This window comes from Onychostoma macrolepis, chromosome 15 (genome assembly GCF_012432095.1).
Source record: "Onychostoma macrolepis isolate SWU-2019 chromosome 15, ASM1243209v1, whole genome shotgun sequence".
Lineage (NCBI taxonomy): Eukaryota > Metazoa > Chordata > Actinopteri > Cypriniformes > Cyprinidae > Onychostoma > Onychostoma macrolepis.
The window spans coordinates 756,403-780,837 of record NC_081169.1 but is presented as its reverse complement, the minus strand read 5'-3'; the positions used below and the strand labels follow the sequence as shown (position 1 = coordinate 780,837).

At 37.1% G+C, this 24,435-nt stretch overlaps 1 protein-coding gene across 2 annotated transcripts in view; it reads right to left on the bottom strand.

Annotated features, from left to right (window-relative positions):
* Positions 1 to 24,227, bottom strand: part of schip1 (schwannomin interacting protein 1) — a 193,356-nt gene extending 169,129 nt beyond the window's left edge. The window contains exons 1-4 of one of the 2 annotated variants that reach the window (XM_058799507.1): positions 24,139 to 24,227; positions 20,314 to 20,374; positions 19,964 to 20,110; positions 18,878 to 18,954 (exon numbers count right to left, since the gene is read on the bottom strand). In XM_058799507.1, the coding sequence (XP_058655490.1) occupies positions 18,878 to 18,907 (30 nt within the window). In that variant the 5' untranslated portion in view covers positions 18,908 to 18,954; positions 19,964 to 20,110; positions 20,314 to 20,374; positions 24,139 to 24,227. Of the gene's footprint in view, positions 1 to 18,877; positions 18,955 to 19,963; positions 20,111 to 20,313; positions 20,375 to 24,138 lie in introns of those variants that run through there. The other variant, XM_058799508.1, reaches the window with a different exon arrangement.
* Positions 24,228 to 24,435: the final 208 nt, after the last annotated feature.

Sequence of the window (24,435 nt, the reverse complement as noted above, 5' to 3'; positions counted from 1 at the left end):
ATTAGACATACGGTGCAAAATATTAATGTAAGCATTGATAATGTAACAACAGTCGGCAGTGCAAATGAGCATAGTCCAATTTAGGTATGGTAGTGCAAGATACAAAAGTAAACAGTTGTTACTGTAATAAAATTTACATTCAGTAGTGCAAATAAGGCAGATGTGAGGTAGGAGAGAAGAGTTAATAATATATGAGGAAGTGGATCAACGGGGTTAGAGTTCAGTAAAGAGACAGCTCTGGGGAAGAAACTGTTCTTTAGTCTGCTGGTCCTGGTCCGGAGGCACCTGAAACGCCTGCCGGAGGGCAGGAGAGAAAACAGTCTGTGGGCTGGGTGAGAGGAGTCCTTAAGGATGCTGCGAGCTCGATGCAGACAGCGTTTCCTCTGGATGTGTTCGATGGCAGGTAGTGGAGTCCCTGTGATGCGCTGGGCAGTTTTCACCACCGTTGCAGTGCCTTGCGCTCCGCAACAGAGCAGCTCCCATACCATACTGTGACACAGTTGGTCAGGATGCTTTCTATTGCGCAGCGATAGAAGTTCACCAGGATAGCTGAGGAGAGCTGATTCTTCCTCAGTGTCCTCAGAAAGAAGAGGCGCTGGTGAGCCTTCTTGACCAGGCTGGAGGTGTTGGTTTTCCACAACATGTCCGCCGAGATGTGGATCCCCAGGAACTTGAAACTGGAGACACGCTCAACAGCCATTCCATTGATGTGGATGGTGTCGTGTGTGCCTCTTGACTCCTTCCTGAAGTCCACGATGAGCTCCTTCGTTTTGGTGGTGTTGAGGAGCAGGTTATTTTCAGTGCACCATGTGGCCAGGTGCTGGATCTCCTCCCTATAGGCAGTCTCATCGTTGTTACTGATGAGGCCAATCACCGTGGTGTCGTCTGCAAACTTGACGATGGAATTAGATCCATACACAGGCTTGCAGTCGGAGGTGAAGAGGGAGTAGAGAAACGGGCTTAGCACACAGCCCTGTGGTACACCAGTGTTAAGTGTGATGGATGTGGAGCAGGTGAATCCTGATCGAACATTCTGGGGTCTGTTGGTCAGGAAGTCCAAAATCCAGTTACACATTGAGGTATTGATGCCCAGGTCTCCAAGTTTGGCTATTAACTTGGTTGGGATGACAGTGTTGAATGCTGAGCTGAAGTCAACAAACAGCATACGTGCATAAGTGTTCTTATTGTCCAGGTGAGTGAGCACAGAGTGCAGTGCTATGGAAACTGCGTCCTCTGTGCTCCTATTGCTACGGTAGGCAAACTGGTGTGAGTCCAATGTGGATGGTAGAGAGTCTTTTAGGTGTTCCAGGACCAGCCGCTCAAAGCACTTTTGCGTAACAAAGTATTGAGATGAAATTTTGTTATTGACCAAATACTTATTTTCCACCATAATTTGCAAATAAATTCTTTAAAAATCCTACAATGTGATTTTCTGGATTTTTTTTTTTTTTCCATTTTGTCTCTCATAGTTGAGGTATACCTATGATGAAAATTACAGGCCTCTCTCATCTTTTTAAGTGGGAGAACTTGCACAATTGGTGGCTGACTAAATACTTTTTACTGTGTATATATATATATATATATATATATATATATATATGTGTGTGTGTGTGTGTGTTTTGTGATGGTTGTTCATGAGTCCCTTGTTTGTTCTGAACAGTTAAACTGAGCACTGTTCTTCAGAAAAATCCTCCATGTCCTGCAGATTCTTCAGTTTTGTTTGCATATTTGAACCCTTTCCAGCAGCGACTGTATGATTTTGAGATCCATCTTTTCACACTGAGGACAATTGAGGGACTCAAACACAACTATTAAAAAAGGTTCAAACATTCACTGATGCTCCAGAAGGAAACACGATGCATTAAGAAGATGTCCAAATTTTTCTTATTTTGTTGAAATATATATATTTTTCCATTTAGTACTGCCCTTTGGAAGCAACAAAAGATACCTGCATGTTTCCCGGAAGACAAATGAAGTACAATTTACCTTGATCTTCAAATTCAAAAAGTTTTCACCCCCCGGCTCTTAATGCATCGTGTTTCCTTCTGGAGCATTAGTGAATGGGACATTGATTTTGAGGAACATTGTTTTTAAAGTATTCCACAATTTTTTTCAGACTCTTTCACAGATTGTAGAGCCTCTGCCCATCTTTACTTCTGAGAGACTCTGCCTCTTTAAGACATCCCTTTTATAGCTAATCATGTTACAGACCTGATGTCAATTATCTTAATTAGTTGAATCTGAATCTTTTCAAAATGTCTTGCTTTTTCAGCCCTTTGTTGCCCCCGTGCCAACTATTTTGAGACCTGTAGCAGGCATCAAATTTGAAATGAGCTCGTTTAGTGGATAAAAGTGTAAAATTTCTCAGTTTAAACATTTGTTATGTTCTCTATGTTCTATTGTGAATAAATATTGGCTCATGTGATTTGAAAGTCACCTTATAAACGTAGGTGGAATTTTGATGTGACGTATTTGTCACATTAAGAAAAATGGTAAAAATGGTAATGAGCTGCTCAATTAATTTAGCTGATTCAATTATTTTACTGTTATATATATATATATATATATATATATATATATATTCTGCTGGTCATTTCAAAGCATATTTTAACAAATCTACACGTTTACCATGTTGACCTCCAGCGTAAGGTAGTTTATTCAGTTTGCAAATTTTCAAGTTAGTGGAAAAATAAACAAACAAAAAAAAAAAACTAAAAATTTATTTCTGGTTAAACCATACCTGAAAAGGTATAATTTTGATATGTTACAAAAGCGTTGTTGTAAAATTGTTTTATATGCCCCATAATTTTCCTATAAGAAGAAATTGGTCCGGGTTCGTATGGGTTAAAACATACACATGAACAGAGTGGTTTGATCTAATTGAGAATCCATGTTCTGATGGTTACACAAGTACTTTCAAACTTCAAGCTACTTTTCAATGTGGTTGATGTGTATGCATCTTAATCAATGTTTATATGTGAATAAAACTCCACAATAAATTTGTTTTTGTGTCTATTTAGAAGACCTGGATCAAACTGTTGGATTCATGTGGATTAATTTTACACTCTATTTTTGTCCTTTTAATGTGTGTAAGCTTTGGTTGCATGGACTTTCAGACAAAAAAGGATGAGAGACTATAAAAATAACTTCATTTGTGAAGATAAATCAAAGTCTTATGGAACTGGAATGACATTTTTGAGAGAACTTTCCCTTTAAGTTTAGTGGCCACACCAGACTCACTTAGAGATGTTTAAATTACAAAATGAAGCTGCATTCTTACGTTTCCTAAATAAAATGTTGTTGTTGGCCTGTGCGGAACTCAAAGTCATAATTCTAGTGTTCAGAAAATCAGAACGTTTTTTTGGTTGGCATTTTTTAAATTTTTTTTTTCAGTCCAGCAGGAGAAAACTTATCACTTAGTAAAATACCAGCACACTCTCCTCAACAGCACACATGATCTGAGCCCGAACGCACTCATCACATTAGGTTTTCTACAGGGTTAGAGGTTTATTCAGATCTGGAACACACTGTGTGTTGTTAAGAGCAGTGACGGTTGATCTCATCTCTTTGATATGCTCCTCCAGCAGCACAGCGCTGAAGATCCCTCGACCTGCCTGCTCTTCTGAGCCCAGCGGGCCGCACTCAAACACCAGCTTTAGGAATCAAACGGCCTCACCTCAGGCTCATTATTCACGCTGTCTGCCTCTCTAAAAGCTCTCCTCAGGGTCTGCTGAGACGTGTCAGTCCTCTGTGGCTGTACGAGGAACACAGGCCCATCATTCAAAAACACACTCCGCCGGCATTCGCTTATTATTGCCATTGGCTTGCAATACACATTAAGAGTGTGAAAACACCTCAGGCTCAGTCTCAGAGACACAGTCACGCTGTGTTAAATGCAGTTATGGCTTCCTCTTAATTTTCTTTGCTGCCTTATGACTGTTGTAATTCTCCCCTGGAGGGAGTCATAATTAACCGTCAGTTTGTTTGTGAAGCCACCGTGTTTCTGTTTGCATGTTCAGTAAAAGAGCATTTAACCTCCACTTACTCCACATTCTCCATAATTTAGTCTTAGTGTTTAGTCTAGTCAAGTCCAGTCACATTAATTTGCACAGTGCTTTTCACAATGCATGTTCTTTCAGTTGGAGTTGGATTAGAGGTTGATGATAATCAGTCAGTTGAGATTTGTTATATACATAGTATATATCGCTTTACTGTATGTATGTGGATAAAGCTGGTCATACTTATGCATCCAACTTTATTGCTTCATAGCTTTCACTTCATGCTCATAGTTTTGATTTAGAAACATACAGTAAACACGTCAAAGCTCAAATCTGATCCATAAATCCCATATCCACAGAGACTCAGCCTTGTGTGACTCTAATGGAAACGAATGACTTCCGATCTGTTGTAAGCTATCACAAACCAGCTTTATTTAGCTGAACTGAAATGTACTCAAATCAAAATGATTTCTTTCTTACTGCTTTCACCCATCCATCAGCTGCACCTTTCTTTCCACCATCCCGCTCATCAGGAATGGCACGTAATCACTTCAGAGACACTGAGATGGGAGCCCTGTGTTCTCTACAGATAGAAATATAGAGAATCTGAGGAGATGAATCAATCCCTCTTTCTCTCCCACTCCTCTGTTCTTTAGCTTTAACAAACCCAGACTCAAAAACCGCAAAGTATGAAATACATTGCTACTGGTGCAATTTGCTGCAATTTTCAGGTGACACACCCACATTTTATTTATTTATTTTTTTCTCCAGTGCATATGTGGCTTTATTAAACAGCCCAGTGGCATGTCTTGGCAGACCAAATCTGCTATACACAAGTATGGACTTGACATAGCCAACAGAAATACAGCTGTGAGCATGTTAGATATGTTAGACAGGTGGAGCTGGGGGAGGTGGAGGGTTTAATTAAAAAAATAAAATAAATCCCTCATTGTAGGACCAGCTTACACTGAACACTGAAACAGACTATTCAAATGTTAAGCAAGCAAGCTCATTGGCTGCAGAATCAGCAGAGGTCAATCAGTTTGTGTCGTGTAGTAAATGTGATTGCTATCAGATTTATGTAAGGAACCTATCAGCTTGCACCATTACACTGCAAAGTAGATCTACTGTTTTTATTTATTGCAAGTAGCCTCTGCCTAAATTGCTTGTGATGTTCCTCAAGTCTCAGCATGCAATGAACTTTACACATATTAAAAAATTAAATTAAATTCAACGCCCCTGTTTGTTTTGAAAACTTCCGATGTTAAGAAATAGCAGCCGGTGAAATCCAGTCATACATGTTTGAGCCAGAGTCTGATCCTGAAACAGAAGACAACAAACCTGCACCTTAAATGCCAAGGATACTACAGCATGCGACAGCCTGGTAATTAATCATCTTTATTTATATGTATTCTTTATGTATTTGTAAGGTAGTTAGCCTATTACATTATATTAGTATTAGTAACTTAAGAAGCAGCAGAAAGCTGTTTATGTCGTTATGTTGTTAAAATGTATGCATTTTACACGTTTTATATTTCATTGGTTGGGGCAAACAAAGTTTAGATACTTGGAGTTACTACAGTTATAGCTGACAAAGGACACATTACGCTGTTTCATGTAAACTATAAGAATTCATGTATCCACATTCATTTTTTGCACGTCTGTTTTTCATAGTTGGACGCTGCTGTGATTTAGGATAAAAATGTATAATAAAAAAGTACATATCAAACTATCTCTAACAGACAAAGCAATAGTGACACATGATAAACTGTTCCTCACACATGTGCATTGTGACAATACTGTCTGATCCAATATAGTCAGTCTTTAAGTTTTAATCTTTCTGGAAATCTTGCATCAAATTATAGCCTGTTTAAAAACAAATCTGCAGTAAAATGAAGCAAACAAAAGACCAGGTTCTTACTGACGTGATTTGGAACTGTTATCAAAAATAATGTTCATTCATTTTTTCTTAATGTTAGGATCAGAAGGCATTGATCTTCTTCTGCAGAGGCGGTCTTTCGTTGCACTATGATGTCATAATGTGACAAATTCCAAAATGAGTCATTTTATCAGCTTGGTAATGTAATGGTGAAGTAAAGTTTGAATAATTAGAACTATTCAATGCGTGTTATATGTATTATAGCCATATTTGGTTCAGTTTGACATTGTTGAATAATATTGTTATGTATGTGAACATATGCGCTCTCTCTCTTTCTTATTATTTCTCTAATTTCAACATTACAATAGACCTGGCCACGTTTGCCTTCCTAAAAGCTATAGTGTTAAAGAATATGGAATATGGTACCAATTTTAACTCATCCTCCAGCAAATGAAACATTGATGGGGAATAAAGCAAACGCAAAAGAGTAATAGTGTGAGAGAGCTCTAGCAGCGGATGCAGGAGTGTCAAGCTTGTGCTTAAATTGGACAGGGAACATTAGCTCCAGAGGAGAAATATAAAGAACGTGAATTACAGCACCGCCTTCTTCCAGAACACAGTGTTCGCCTGTAAATCTCCTCACCAGCCTGCATTCCAGTGTGTGTTTACAACGTGTGTAATGCCTGAACCATGGGCTCAAAGCATACATAAAACAGTGCCTGATTTGCAGAGCTGGTTTAAAACACAGTGTTATCACATCTGGTGCGAATGCATCGTGCGTGTGTGTGCATTAAATATCACTTGAGTCACTGTTGATAAGCATCGGTGTGCTGAGCAATATAATACTGTGCAATCATAGAAACACATCAACTAGTAGAGATTGTGCTGTTTATGCTTCGTTGTATCTGTAGTCTGATTTTCAAATTCAACACCAAACTGGAAACTATAATCTATTGCATAGTTTTATATATATTTAACTATGCATTTTAATTACAACTAGATATGTACATTTTCTGAAGAAAATGTCAGTGATGCTTGCCGTAGTAAAACACAGCACTAAGTAGTTACTAGGGTATTTTGTGTGCTTGTAAGAGAGAAAACTCTCATGTCTGGTGCATGTTCCAGTGCTGAGATATGGCTTCACGTTGCTATATGTTTGCTAGGGCGCTCTGAAAGGCTGCTACATAGTTTATAGATTGATATTTAAAAACTATTTGCCAGTCTGAATCAAAGGGCCCAAACCTGTGATTCTAATTTCTAGATATTCTGGTGCCATCATATGGCTGGCACAAGGTTACTAGGGTTCTCTAAATGTTTGCTAGGGTTCGGCTAAACAGTTGCTGTGGTGATATTTGAAGATTGCTTGGCAGTCTGAGTCAAAAGAGTTCACCCCCTTGTCTCTACAATGTTCTGATCCAGAGATATCTTTTTTCCCATACAAATCTATAGAGTGGTTGCCAGGATGCTGTAACTGGTTGCGAAGGTGTGACTATGAATTGTTATATCCCTTATTAACTGCTTGATAGCCTGAGTAAAAAGACCCCCACCTCCAAGTCTCTATGACTTTCTGATGCAGAGATATGATTTCACAAATGTGTGCCAATGTTACTTACATCTATATAATTTTTCACCAGATTTTTCAGCCACTGGGCATTAGATGACGAAATCTGTACACAAAAAGACGAAGAAGAACTGCACCCCCAGCTCCTTACAGGACCCTTATTCACTGCTCTTATACACGCTCAATGCAATATATGCATAATTATTAAATTAAAAAATTAATGCAATAAAGCAGCTCTTTTCTATTTGCAGTGAAAGTCAGTGGTGATTTTAAATGGCAAACTTCTTCTGTGGAAATATCTTCTGAGAGGATTTTTTAAAAAAAGAAATAAAATTGTGAGAAAAAGGCTAATTTTTGCTATTCACTAATAAACTTCATAATGCTTCAAATATAGCACAACAACTGAATAAACTACTTTTTTTTAGCATTACTTTAGCTTTGAAAAAATGCTGCACAGACATTCCGCCAAAAATTCCCTTTTGTGTTTCACTGAAAAAAGAAAATAATGACAACATTTATATGCTTTTATAGTGGTGCCATCAATAAACATAGGCTGCTGTTGCTTTTTAAAGTTAGCAAAGAACTGATGTTCTCCCATCTTAGATGTGACAGACCAGTAGAGAGGTGGGAGAATGCATCAGTTTTTATTGCTGACAAACCAGCCAAAATATCCCATTATGAGCACAGATTTCTCCAAATAACTTTAACACTTAAAAACATAAGTGAGAGTAATTTATTTACATGTGGTATTGATGGCTATCCTCATCACTACTGCAAAGTATAATCTCTCCATAATCACAACAGACAGAGAGAGACTGATGCATTTTTTTATTATGTTTATCAGCATTATTATGGCCATTTGGTGCAGTGTTTTGAGAAGGTAATCCAGAATGATCACTCATTTTCCTTTCATTTGCTGGAGCACTGCTTTAGTGCTGTGAGTAGTACTGTACATTTCAGAAACTTACTGTTACTGAACCTGCTGAATACACTTGCACGTTTTAATAATAATGAACAGAAGGAACGGCAGGGTGATACGCTTGTTTACACTTGGGGAATATTGTGCCCAAGTACTGACATGTTTTGAAAGCTTATCCCATTAAATATTGTTTGTCAAGTACAGACTTTTGAAGCTGTATGGCGTAGATGAAGTCTCATCTCATATGAAGTGTTGGCAAGGTTACTTTGGAAATGTAACGGGTTACATTTGAAGTCTCAAAACCTCTTTTTGAGCAAAGGGCTGGAATAAAGGTTTCCCTCACTGCATCAGAGGAACTACGGTAACTATACTGACTGATATTTTGTCAGCACATTTAATAAACGATTTGAATGCACTTCCGTTGCGTGTCGGGTGGTTCTTCGCCTCCACGTCGTGCATTCAGATCGTTTAATGCACAGCTAGCTGTTGATTATCCCGTTTATGCCATGGTCATTTGCCAGCATTCACATATTAAAGATGCAATATTTGACCGGAACGATATAAATGACGGTTATTTTCGTCTGTATTACTATTCAACTGTAACTGTATGTTACTATGGTTACCAATGTTTATAGGAAGCACATTAATATAGAACGTGATTAAACTGACCTGGAACTACCTGCAGTTCAACGAATTTAATCAACACCTGCCAGCCAATCAGAATCCAGTATTCAGACAGACCATGGCATAAACCTATTTATTACATTAAAACGTGTAATAATATGTCTAAAATTTCATGTGAGGTCTATTTTGATTATTTTATTAAAGTAATGTAACTTTTGTAAATGTCTAATATTTTTAACTGTTAATCATTTTTAAACATGTAAAGCAGGCAGGGTTAACCTTACAGTAGAACTCAGCACTGATTACTGTCAGGCTCTCAAAATCCTTCATCACTCAAATTAAGATTATAATCATTTCATTTTAAATCACAGAAACCCAAATAGGAAATAAAACAGTTATTGAATAAGCATGTGTCCTATTCTGTGTCCTAAACTCCTGAAACATTGCTGTCTTATATTTTACAGCAGTCACTGCAATTTGGGAAAGAAATCAATTAAATCTGTATGTGTGTGTGTTTGTGAAAATAATCAGATGTAACCACCTTTATAATCGTTAACATTTTCACAACTGTAATTTAATTAGCCCACACATTTTTTTTTTCTCAGTCACTGTAACAGATTACGGTTACATTAATTCTGTAATTAAATTAAATAATGTTACATGTAACTAGTTGCTCCCCAAAACTGAGTATTTGTGGAATTATGAAAATTTAAACCTGTTGCAGGTTCCTTTTTTTTTCTTCTGTGGAATAAAAAATGAGTTTGAAAAATATAATGGCTTTATATGTCAAAATATCTTTGTGTTTCAAAGCAGAAATAAATGCATCATCAGTGTAACAGCTTTATTGTAACCCAATCATTCTTGTATATGGGTAAATGTCACAACACAATGGGAATATACATAAAAATGACATAGATATCAAAAGCATGATGTTTTCATAATAATAAAAAAAAAATCTACATTTTGGCAACCCATGAAAATGTAATGTAATAATAAAGTTGCATCTACATATCTACTAACTGGTAGACATGTAGAGTTAGGGTTAGAATAAGTTTATCTTTACTTGAAAAGTTACTTATAGTCAGTATAATCACAATAAAGAGTAATTAGTAGATATAAATCACACAGTCCACTGATACTCTAATGAGAGTTTGTGGACAGGTAGGCTAGGTGCAGCATTACTTAGTGTCAACAGAATGTTTAAAAGGGACTAACACAAAAGTGTTACCAATGTAATTGATCATTGGTGACAAGCAAAATATTCTGTCAAACTTTTAGAGCACAAATAAAACAACAATTGACCACAGTAACTAATGAAAACATAACATTTAAAATCGAAGTTTTGCAATAATATCATGTTAATACTTACAGAAGGTGAACTTAAACAGCAGCTCTGCAAGCAAATATTTAGAGGTGTGTGTGTGTGTGTGTGTGTGTGTGTGTGTTGTGTGCGCGTTTTTGTGAAAAGTCAGGACATAGATGTGTATAATGACGAGGGTATGGCAGGTATTACAAGGTGAAGGTGACATCTCAGGACATTGACCCATGACCCCACTTTTCAAAACGCTTATAAATCACTCAGAATGAGGTTTTTTTGGGGAAAGTTGAAATGCACAGCCTCCTGTAAGGGGTAGGTTTAGGTGTAGGGTTGGTGTAGGGCAATAGCACATACAGTAAGTACAGTATAAAAACCATTACGCCTATGGGATGTCCCCACTTTTCACAAAAACGAACGTGTGTGTGTGTGTGTGTGTGTTGTGTGTGAGTGTGTGTGTGTGTGTGTGTGTGTGTGTGTGTGTGTGTGTACACGTCTGCTCCAGCCTGAAATTACCCTGTTAAATGACTGTGGCGGCTTGCACTGCAGCTCCATCAGATTTATGAACGAGTGTGTACTAGCATAGTACAAAACTCATCCATGGCTCCCAGCATGCATTGCTGCATGAATTTTTTTATTTTTTAATGTCACCATTGTTGAGGTTCACAAGCTGATTCTTGATGTCTGTGTGAGTCTAACTTCTGCCATAGATTAAAACTTTTTGTGGACAAACTGTTTAGAAAGTCCTTTATATTAACTGACTGTCACAGAATCACTGGCTCTTAGAATCACTTTTACTATAATCAATACATTCATTTAACCAGAGATTAGACACACAATGAGTCTATGTTCACTCTCTATGAGATCAGTTCACTTACATTATAAATATATGTTAACCAACTACCGATCACTTCCTCTGGGCTTTTGAGCTGTAACAAATATGTTTGAGGAACACATGGTTACAACAACCAGAGAAAAAAAAAACTACTAACACAGAAGTCAAGGGTCAAGAGCCCAACTAAAGCAGACACTGATCTCTAACATGGTTACTTCAAATGAAACAATAAATCAACATCTAAACCTTAGTTAATTCTCAATAAGATCTTCTGTAGATGTCTGACAGAAATAAAGTCAGTCTGGTTATTAATAAGTGGAGCTGGTGATGCTGTTTGTGGGGTTGTTTAATCAGATCTTGAGATTTAATGTATTTTATTTCAGTTGATTTCATCTAAGCATGTGTCTAAAGTCAGTTGTTGTTCTTGTGTTTCTCTTTCTGTCAGTGATTCTGTTTGTTAACAGCAGGTGATCATCACTAATGCTCAATCAGCACTTAATTAATCACTTAACTGAACTCAACTGAAATAAGTTCAGAGCACTCAAAATTGTTAGTTTTAAAAACTTAAATGTTTGAGTTACCCTAACTTGTTGGGTTTTACAGTGTATGAGTGTCAACAGGATAAGATTCACCCTCAACATGCAACAATGATCTCTGGAATACGAGCGGTAAAATATGGATGCTTTGTTTCAGATCACCTGTTCAAACTATTTAAAGGACCAGTTTGTTTGGTGAAACTTCTGGCATTGACTTACGTTCATGCCTGTTATGCAGTGTCTGTTCTTATGCCATTGTTTAGTGTTTGCATTACAATGCCTTTCCAAATCCATATGTCTTTTCTAGCCAATATGAAACACAAAGCAGATGTTGAGCAGAATGTCCAATGCAATGCCATTCATACAGTCTCCAAAAATCACGCACATTGGGTCTCATTCACTAATAATTGCATGGATTATTTCAAATACATACACACAGGAGAACTTCTCATGAAAACGTTGCACATAATTCACACATGCATATGCACATGATTTTACGTATGTGGTTTCAGGTGTTTTTCGTAAATGTAGATTAAATTTTAGTATGAAAGCTTATGTGAATCACGTTTGTTTGTGTAGTGAATAAGAGACTCTTCACTTCTGCCGTAACTTTGAAATCTCATTTGCGATACCATCAATGATGTCAAACCTGGTGCTTGCAGATCTCATAGCTAGTTGTGACGTGACCCAGTGGGCCTACCTAAACCAGAGGAGCGTGCTGCAAAATATCACACTGAAACACAAAGAAGCAACCTAAAACGCTGATCAGAAAACATGCTCACTGTACGTGTGAGATCAGTATGTGAGCACATGTAATGATCTGCATCTATCAAAGCAAAGCAGAATCTCTGGCTCATTTATTACTCTAACACACTCCGAGTGATCGGGCTGCTCTCTCACGTCTCCACTCCTCTGTCTTCCCAATATCAGTCACTTTGTCAGCCTCAGACATCCGCCATAAATCTCTGCCATCAAACTCTTCAACCGAAAATCAATGGCTAATTCAGAAGCATCGTTTGCAGGTTCAGTGCTAATGGCCTTTGGGATTCTACCAGAGGAAATGCATGAAGAAATACACCCGTTTGCCACCATTAGGATACTAGTAAACGCTAAGCTAATAGGTTAATGCCAGAAGTGTTAAATAAGATGGTACCGATCAATGCAGGAGTCAGGACCGCGATTTACAGTCTGCTCCGAATGCTCCCTCACACGCTACCCGTAAATCCTACCACCCGTTAGCGTCTAATTAGAAGCGAGCCAGTGACGGATGGGGAAACAAGCGGTCAGGGCAGAGATGAAGCTGTCATGTTTTTTCAACTCTCGAGTCTTGTGAGAAATTATGAAACAATCGTGCGGAGTGCTTACGCTGCGATTCCACAGGTCACAGTGACAAATGGGCCTTCATCTGCAAGCAGAGCGTGAGTGTGTCCTCCAGCATCTACACGAGCACACACACATCAGACAGAGAGATGCAACTTAACGGTAAAATACTGTAAAAATGCTACAGTAAAAACCTGTTAAATGGTTAACGGTAAGTTCCCCTACTATATAGGATACAGTTTTTGGAAGTGGAAAAAGAATGTATAATTTACAGTGAATAAATGTAAATTGACATTCCTAGAATTCCCCATGTTACATTTCAAATTTGATGTTTTTTGTTGAAATAACTGTTTCTTAGTTTTTTCTTATCAGTTTTGTACATTAGGGTTGTATGTTACATCTAATGTTGTTAAATTAATAATTATTGCATTATTTCAGTTTAATGAGTCTCACCATGATGGTGTTTAGTGTTTGTGTGAGTGACACTGTGCACCTTCTCTATATGTTATTATTTAAAAGCTGCTTGTGATGGGCTTTGCTTCATCATGTGACTCTCATCACCTTCTGCATTTGGTGGTTATCAGTGTATTACAAAGGTACAAAACAGATGTCAGTACTTCAATAGGTTGGTATAGTAACATTATATAATTTTATGAAATTACGGTATTAACTGTAAATTTAAGTTAAAACTGTAAAACCTAAAATGTTGCTACCATATTTTTTATGGTAAAAGTCTGGCAACCACAGCTGCCGTTTTTTTTTTACTGAAACTGAAGCTCCAATAATAGCACATAACAGTGGTGTTTTTGTTGGGTCAGTGTGTCGACAAGCTCAGCCAACACTCGATTTGAAATCATGTCACACTACATTTTCTAAAACTAAAAGCAATGCTCAGTTTATCCAGTGACAGCAGTGATGAAAAGAGCAATTTATTGTCCTGTAACTATTCAAAATTACTTAATAGAGCTGTGAATCTTCTGGTAGAAAGTGAAATTATTTAGATTTATAGATTTTCGTTTCAGGAACAATTTTTGCGAATTCGATTCACAGTGAGATTCAATTAGATTCAGTTATGATAAATGATTCAATTCTGCATTTTTAAGTGCATTCATAGGATTATGTAAATGTTTCTCCTAATGTGTCTTAAATATATATATATATATATATATATATACTTAAGAGTGTTCATTGCAAGCAGTTTGAAAGCAAACACATACTTGTACAAACAGACTATACGGAATATAACAGAGCGCAATGTGCCAATAATACTGTATATTTTAGACCTGAGCAAACTGGAAATAACATTTTTTAATTTCCCTATTATTTCCATGTCATAAGAATTATCTTTATCAAATTAATACAAGTTCACTCATCAAAGAAATAAATGAAAAGTTGAATGGTGATATCATTTCCTGCAATGACCATTGGTTTTATGCAGTTAATTTGTTAATAAACATTCTTAAAAGAAGTCACTGGAACATCAGATGTTATTAAAGTTCAGTTCACGTTCTCATATCACAAAGACATATGACAAACTTTTTTTGCCTCAAAAGTTTTGTTACTGTTTTTATTTGTCGATTGTTTCCTGCTTGCTAACTAGTTCTTCTGTTTTCATTGTCAAGTATTTGCCGTTTAACACCACAACACATCAACGGCTTTAGTTTTCCTTTAGTCTACATATAAACTCAATTTCTTTGAACACAACAGACATTTGTAATTCTTCCAAGAATTCATCTTGAAACATATTGTTTAAAAAAAAAAAAAAAAGAAGCAGTTTGAAGTTTGTTTTTCTTGTAACAAGCTGTTTGTCAGTACAGCTCTACATTTTCACAGCTCTTCTAACGAGAAGCACAATTGAATAAATCACAGTGTTTCGTGATTGAACTGCTAAGTGACAATCACAGCGCAGAAATAAAGCTCTTCACAGAGACCGACACCATCTGCTCCACACACTTCAGTCTGCGCTGGACGAACTCAGTCTAGAGTCGGATGTAGGACAGACAGAGCTTTTGCACCGCATAAGAACCCAAAATTCATCATCGGCGGCGGAGGAGAAACCTTCAGATTGAGTGACATGAAGGTTGAGCCGTGACCTGTTTACTGCGGAGGGATGCAGTGTGCTAACCTTTCACACACATCCATTATTTACACACTCAGCCCTGAACACACACACACACACACACACACCATAGCGTGATGTCTGACACTGGACTACACTGAAGGTCTCCTCAACAAAACTGTTGGATACAAGACCTCTGAGGCTGAACAGGCCAAAATCACCATATTTCAGACATTGGATGCATTAAAAAACTAGGTACTTTTCATGCTATTGTCATTTCAGGTTTGCACCGCTGTGGGAAGCTCCTTTATGTGATGTTAGAGTTGTGCGTTGTGAGTTGATTCCTGTGCATTTGATATGTTTGTCTAGTTTGGTTTAGCAAACTTCACAGATGTGTATGCCCTATAAATAATAGCAGACTCATGATATAAATTCCATTATGAGCATCAGCAGAAGCGTATCGGCTGTAAAAGACTGAAAGCATGACGTGTGCAGAGACATGAGCCATTATCATTACAGCTCATCAATAGACTAATGGAGGGTGTGTTTGTTCAAGGCCTTCCAACACTTTTTTCCATTAGTGATCCTATATTGAAAGCAAGAAAGGATTTTCTTTATTGTTTATCGAATTGTACTTTACATCCTCCTCTGATTTATTTGTGTGTGCATGAGTGGGATTCACCAGTTAGCTGTAATGTGATCCTATCACAATATTTGGTTTAGGATATGATGTATGTTGCAATTGTTGTGTGTGTCTTGCAATATAGCAAGTATTCCAATAACTCTGATTTAATCATACTTTTTTTTTTTTACCTGAAAATGAAAATTATAAATTCCTCCATGTAAATAGTAATATATTTCTGTCATGATTTTCAAAAAAAAAAAAAAAAACTTTTATTTTGTAGTCAAAACCTAATAGACATGGATTAAAAAATAGTACAAAAACATGATATATATATAAGTGAAATATATGGGAATATCACTTTTGATATAGGGCAATATATGTCATATATTCAATTTCCATATGTTTATCTGCTTTTTTGTTTTTTTGAGTCTTTTCATTTGTCCACATTCATAGGTAGAGACTCCAAACCTGAAATGAGTGTCAGACTAAAGGCACGTTCACTCTTGTTACTGTCACACATCTGCTCTCAAACGTGAATTATCTATATTTAAAAACACTGCACTGCAAAAACATGCCAAGACTTTGGTAGGCAAAATAAAAAATAATCAATACATATCAGCTCTTTTTGCAGTAATATCCTGCATAATTCCCCTGAAATGAGTAAGGTGACTCAAGACAACCTGCTGAATTATTGAAAATTAATGTGCGGCAGGGCAGAGGTGGTGATGTGGCCCGGCGCCGAGCAGAATCATTTTCACTTCATTAATTCAGCCATCCAGACTCAATTATTCCACTCACACCAAGCTTAACAAATATAAATGCGTTTGTCTTAAGAAAAGTTTCAAGTTTATAAAGCTGATAAAGCTCTTGTGTGCAAAACTATTTTCTTACATCACCGATTGAGCATCTTAAAATAGAAACAACCCAAGCCACTGTTACTAGTCTAAAACCAATGTGGAACTGAATACACATGGAAATACTCCTTAACTGTGCAGTTAGAGAATATTAATCTAACAACGTTTCGACATCAACCAATCAGATCCAAGAATGTAACAATGCAGTGATATAATAGAATATGATTTGCATAACAGAATCACTGACCAGTTCTTCACAAATAAACCAGATGAACATGCTAATGCAAAACCTAAACTAGCAAGACTAGAGCACATGGAGAAGTGTAATAACAAAATCAACAAATATATAACAGCTCAAACTAAGGGATTCATTCATCATCCTCACTTTAAAGAGTCACAATAATGTGATTAAAAATACCATGTTACAATACAATACAATATTTAATTACAAAGTACATTTAAAAACTACCAAGGCTGACCAAAGTCCAAGGCCTATATAAACATAAAACTACAAGAAATAAAAATCAATGAACTAATTAATTAATTAATAAATAAACAAACAAATATATAAATGAGAGAGAAAAACAAAAACAAAACTTCAAGAAAAAACAACAGTATAGTACAATAGTAAAACAATGATCAAACCCGTGGTCAAGGAACACTAAAGCAATAAGTATGTCTTGATAACGGATATTGAGGGAGCTAATCTGATATGAAGAGTTAGACTGTTCCAGAGTTTCAGACGAGAAGATAGACCTGAGTATCGTCAGTGTATAAGTGAAAAAATATACTTATTAAACATGGACACTAGAGGGAGCATATACAGGGAAAACAACACCGGCCCGAGGATTGAGCCCTGTGGGACTCCACAGTTAATACTAGAGGAGGAGTGAAGACCGATATGAACAGCGAATCGCCTGTTAGTCAAAAAAGAGAAGAATCAAACTGTGCCACAAAGACCCACTGATATCTCCAAACGGATCAACGAGACCTCATGGTTGAGCGAATCAAATGCAGCACTCAGATCTAAAGACAAAAGCAGTGGATTTCCCAGAGCCGGTTCCAGTAAAGATCTCACTTGAGACTCTTAAAAGAGCAGATTCAGTACTGTAAAGCTTTAAACCCAGAAATATTTAATAAAGATAATTAACAGTCAATTACGATTTTAATTGAATTGGTGCAATAGGATTCTTCAGATAAAAGGACGATTTGAAATAGGATGAAAATCAGAAAGAGGGAAAGAAGCAAGGTTTTGTTTTAAGATATGGTGACACAGCAAGGCAGTTAGGGAAGGAGACAGTAGAAAATAATTTGTTGATGGCCAATAACAGATCAAAACTGACCGTTTCAATAATTTGTTGTGCTAAAATAATGCTATAATACCAGAGATGCAAACAGGTAAGGGGGAAAAAAGTGAGAACATTGTGTGGATCGGGGGCATGCTCCACACGGAATTTCTTTTAAAGATATTTGCTTTACATGCTCATTTGTGGTTACTTCAAGGTATTTTTAAAAATATTTTTTATTACCTTATATTTCCAAAACTGTAACTTTTTAAATTTTTTTCAAACAAAAATTTTTTAACACCTCGTTGCAACATTTTACAAAAATCAAGATATATTTGTTCAAAATCCCATGTTATAAAAGATGACGTGTTATGCAGGCTACTTAAGACAATTTGGCTGATTAAGATGGCAATGCTGACCTAAAATGCAAGATTTTTGCCCTCACTCTTCACCGTTCCCACATCTCAGACCTCAAATACATAAAATATCACCCTTTTTAGACATAGTTTTTGAAGTAAAGAAAACACTATACAACTTATTGAAACAACAGTTGCATAAACTTAGCCACCGACTGTGTCTTAATAACTAGTTTGACCAACTAGCAGCTGCCAAGAGTAATCAGTCTTACTTTTCCAATACAAAGAAGACCAATCTACCTTTTCATAACTGAATTAAAAAAGTTATGACCAGTCTTGAAGAAAAAAAATTAGATTGACCAACTTTTTAAGACTAGTCTAAATAGTTTATGCTACCAGCCCCAGTTCCTTATGTACCCTTGTAAGACCCCCATCACATAAAAACACGTTCTCATTGGATCTAAGCAAGTCTCACAGGTGAAATTCATCTTGTAAACCTTGAAAAGTGGCATTTGCTTGCGGTAGGATGTTATCGTCTGTGAACACTTCACTGCACACTCAAGAGCCAAACACAACAAGACAATCACCTCTTCATTAATCAATCAGCAGACGTCACCTAATTAAGCAGTAATTACGCAGCTGGGCATGAAGCCAGCTCAGATGTAAGAGTGATCTGCAGATGAGTGTCAGCGCAACAGAGACGCTCCTACCTCAGCTGCGCGGCGCTCGAGCGGATCCATCTCGTCCTGATGTGAGAAAGCAGAATCCAGGCCAGGCTCTGTGGATCCTGCGACATGAGGGACACAAGACCGAGTTTTTAAAGCTGTAGATATGTGAATTTAACATGTAAAGTACATATGAATGACATTTCAAACTGCTCACAAACCTACTTCAACGATTCTTCAGATAGAGACCTTAATCAACCTGACATTTTAACAAATGACGCTTCTTCAAACTGTTTTATGTGTTAAAACATTTAGAGATAATGGCTTCAAGTAGATGTTTGGTATAGTGTGAGATGACAATGACACTTCTCACCTTTTGGTGAAAAAAAGTCTTTGACTTACACTAATACAACAATTTAAGTAGCTGTCAACTTTGCATTTAGGAAAATAAAAATAAATGGAGTATTTGTGTATCTAATCTACTTAATGTCATAATCAAATAGAAACATGTCTGGAAAACGCAATTGTTCTTTAAAATCCTTGGCTTGATGTAATGACAGCACTAATGGTGACAACTATGTTATAAAAACTGCAAATTGTACTCCTAAAAACAAGATTAAGTAGTAATGTGTAAAAAGTCCTAAGCAGAATTGACCTAGTTTAAAAATGTTTTGTACATTTATTATAGAGAAGTTAAAAGGTTTGGATGGATGACAACAAGCTACAAAACTGAGAAATAGTTGCATTTAAAAGATAATAGTTGAGAAGTAAATAAAGAAACAAATGTTTAAAGCTGCTATAATTTAGAATAATAGATACAAATTAAAATTTTAAAAGAGTAATTTAGAAGCTACACTAAGAAATATTTGCCAGTAATTTAGAGAACCAATTTAGAGTTATTTTCAGATAGTTTAACACGCAGCTTTGAGAGCAGCTTCACATTCACACGTCAGTAAACTCTTACTCACATTAATAGCACAGATGGTGCATTAATTCTAATATACTGTACATAGTAACAGTGACAAACATCCCCCACTGACAACATGTAAAGTCTCACAATATTAATAAGACGGTGCATTCCTCATCATTAGTTGCATCATTACGACACAAGCATGTTTAAAGTTCTCTCACTCGGTCTTGTTCTCCAGCGGCGGTTTCTGCTCGCGATGTCGAGGACAGCCTCCGTCTCTCGGCTGATGGCCGTTTCTATGACAACAGACGGCAGGAGACACCAGAACTGAACACGGTGCGGCTGATCATTTAGGAAAAGTCTCAGATCTGGAGGGAAAACCAAAGAGTGCTGACTGCCAAATGAGTTCAGGAACACGATGTGAAATGACTTGATAATCTGTCATGCTTGCGAATGCAGGGAATAAAACGTCTTCTTGGTTGATCTCTCCCTTCACATTTTGCAGCTACATGCTGGGATTTTGTAATATAAAATCATGTGTATGTAAGTATAAACGTATGATTCTCTTCACCCTTCCAGCTTTGGTTTCTGGAGGCTCCTTGACACAGAGACGATGAGACACGTCCTTCTGTCTGAAAAACAAAAGCATGCAATGGTCATTTGCCTAGTTATGTCCATACGAATAATAAAACGGCAGTTTATGGCAGCAATAGCATTGTATGCGGTGACTCGTCCTAATGTAAATCATCCCTTCCATGTCATCTACAAATCATCTTCATGTTGTTTCACATAAAGGCACAATGATGATAGTGATTTTCAGTTGCAGATAAACTAACCCTTTACATATCAAACAAAACAGAAATACAATTATTTTCAATCAATATCACATGCTTGTTAACAGGTAGTCTGTGCATTCACTGTAAAACTGTATGGTGTCATTAGTTAGACTTTAATTTAAGGTCCAGTTCTCACTAATATCTTTGACTTTTGCCTTAATAAACTCCAAATTTGGTGCTTATTAACAGTCAGCAGGTAGTTGTTAAGTTTAGGTATTGGGTGGAATAAGGGATCTAAAATCTGCTCATGCAGAATAAGGCATTGATATCTGCTTCATAAGTACTAATAAAAGCCAATATGCTAGTAATATGCATGCTTATATGCAATGCAACTAGTTAATAGTGAGAATTAGTCCTGAAAATAAAGTGTTACATTTCTTTTCATTCCTCCCATGAGCACTTCAGTATGTTCCAGTGCGCATGGACTAAATGAAAAGGTGAGGACGTTACAGTATCTCACACAACAGCAACGAACGCAACAACATCTCTGTGTCAGCATCACATGAAAAACACACACCTCATGGGTTGAGCTCGTATAGTTTCAGAGGGTTTGTGGTGTAATGCGGCGCTGAGCTAGCGGTCAGGTAATAACCTGGAGCACGTTGAGGTGATATTTTCATCTGTCTGTCTCCCAGGAGCTTTCAGACTGAACATCAACCTCAAGATATCGATTGAACAACAAACACTCCTTTAGAAGACGATAACACAAACCTGCACTGCGAGAAGATCCCTGCACAACAGCCACAGAAACCAACTATTAAAGGGACAGTTCACCCAAAAATTAACATTTGAGTTTGTTTCTTCAGATTTGGAGAAATGCAGCACTTGCTGGATGCTCTGCAGTGAATGGGTGCCGTCAGAATGAGATAAAAACATCACAGTAATCCACACCACTCCAGTCCATCAGTTAACATCTGGAGAAGACAAAAGCTGAAACACATCCAGCGTTAAGACGTGTTTTGCTTTTTCTTTACATTTCCAACAGTTGTCCTGACCTTTATCGGCTCTACACAGTCTTATCAGAGAACAGCTGCTTTTATTTGTGAAAGCATGTTATTATCAGTGACGAACAAGGGAAAAGAGCTTTATCTGCAGGCACCGTCATTAATTGGAAAATTGGAAATCAATTTACTTCAACGATACTTGCAGGAGCTATACTTCAAGTCTGCATTCACACATCTACAGCCGAGAGAAATACTGATACAGCTCGATCTGAGAGCTGCTGGCTCTGAAAAACTCAACAGATGAGAGTAAAGCTGAATTTGTAAAGTTCAAACAATTTGTCCTGTCCTGTTGAAATATACAATTTAAAATATACCACACATACTAGACATGACCTGTCTGTAACGAACACACACGCTCTGCTCAGCTACACGCGATGTGGGGAATCATGCATGTCTGCAGTAAGAGACTCCACTGAATGGCAAACGCATCGCCTGCTGTTCAGAGCATGCACACATCGGTTCTGTGGAAGCGTCTGTCTGATGTGTGGCTGTAAACATCTCTGAGACGAAAGCTAAACATCTACACATACACCAGACAGCGATGAAGGGCAGAAACGGCTCTGTTCATCATGCAAGCAGAGAGCGAGTTCATTCAGTGTCTATAGTTAAGCAGCTGATGAAGGGCTCGAGGGATAGTTTACTGTTAGATATCAGATGTAAGATACATAATCACTCACTCCGAGCAATTTAGAAAAACAAAGATGATGTAGTCGTCTTGATTCAGTCATATTAAATCATGCATTTGACTTCGATCTTACCACATGAAGCGTATTTCTGCCTGGTATGGATGCATGAAATTAACAATATTTAAACTCTTAAAATAATCATAACTGACTGATTGCATTAATGAAGGAATAGATGGACTGGCTGACTGAACACAGCACAGAACTAATATAAGGTACAGAGACTAAAAGTCCTTGTTGGGAAATGTTTCTATGATGATTGGAAAAAAAAAGAAAAGAATATTGATAAAGCAACACAATTTGTGTGAAAAGAAATGATAAAAGATTGTTTTGATCAAAATGAATGCAATTATGAAGGCAGTAAAGTGGTTCTTTTACTCCACAGCGCTGAATGGGTCAAAAGCGTGACCTGGTACAGTGATATAGAGCAGACAGATACAAGCACCTGACAAACAGCTCATCAGCTCCCCGAAAACAAACTACACTGTGAAGAAAAACTTTTAAAAAAGTGGAGCAAACTTAAAAATATATATATATATATTTAGACTATATAATTTAGACTAAATTTGAAACCGTTATCTATTTTAAAACATCATTTTATAGAATTATAATGGTGTACACTAGCAGTCAAAAGCTCTTGAACAGCAAGATTTTTAATGTTTTTTAAAGAATTATCTTCTGCTCACCAAGCCTGCATTTATTTGATCCAAAATACAGCAAAAGCAATAATATTGTGAAATATTTTACTTTTTAAAATAACTGTTTTCTATGTGAATATCTGTTAAACTGTAATTTATTTCTGTGATTTTCAGCATCATTCCTCCAGTCTTCAGTCACATGATCTTCAGAAATCATTCTAATATGCTGATTTGCTGCTCAACAAACATTTCTGATTATTATTATGAATATTTAAAACAGTTGAATACATTCTTTTTAGGATTCTTTGATGAATAGAAAGATCTAAAGATCAGCATTTATCTGAAATAAAAAAAGCTTTTGTAACATTATATACCATTCAAAAGCTTGTCAGTATATTTTATTTATTTATTTTGGGAAAGAAATTATAGAAATGAATACTTTTATTTAGCAAGGATGCTTTAATTTGATCAAGTGATGATAAAGACATTTATAATGTTACAAAAGATTTCTGTTTCAGATAAATGCTGATCTTCCGAAATTTCTATTCATCAAAGAAACCTGAAAAAATTCCACTCAGCTGTTTTCAACATAATAATAATAATATTAATAATAATATATGTTTCTTGAGCAGCAAATCAGCATATTAGAATGATTTCTGAAGATCATGTGACACTGAAGACTGGAGTAATGATGCTGAAAATACATCACAGAAATAAATTACAGTTTAAAATATATTCAAATATCTCACAATTTTTCTGTAAAGATGCTGGAAGAAAAACATAAAAAATCTTACTGTTCAAAAACTTTTGACTGGTTATAAATTTGGTCAATTTACGCTTTTTTTTTTTTTATATGTTTAGGCTATTTCACATTTACAGCAAAAAAAGAAAATCAAACAAATAATGTCCGAAAATGTGGTAACAGGGTCAACCTCAACCTCACAGAACTATTCAGATCGACTTCCTTCGCTCGTAATCAGCGTGTTCTGATGATGATGATAAAAACGCCTGATGAAGAGTCAGGAGCCGGAGCTCAGCTGCAGAAACACCGCCCAGAAAGTTCTGCTTCGCCTCCCAGAGAGAGACCGACACATCCATACAGAACACACGCGACGCGACGCGACGCGATGCAAACGATCCGCCGCAGACCCCATCACCGCAGCAGAAGCGCGCGTCGCGTCGGACACTGAGCTGAGGATGAGGATGGAGATGGAGATGATGAAGAGCGGGTTTACCTGAGAGAAGCCGAGAGCGTCTGCAGCATCACCTCCGCGAGCGAGCGTCTGCCCCGCTTCGCTGCTGCAGGACAGCGCGTCAAGAGCGGCGCGTCAAGAGCGTCCAGCCAATCAGATCATCGCGTCCGCGCAGCATCACTCTCGTGATCAGCATCAATCACGGGCGACGCTGCAGCGGGGCTAGTTGTCACAGGGCAAGAGACTACCAATCAAATGCTGGTTTTCTTCAATTAATGACGCTGGATAATTAAATACGTAACCGTTGGGTGAACACCACATTAATGAACTATGGCATGG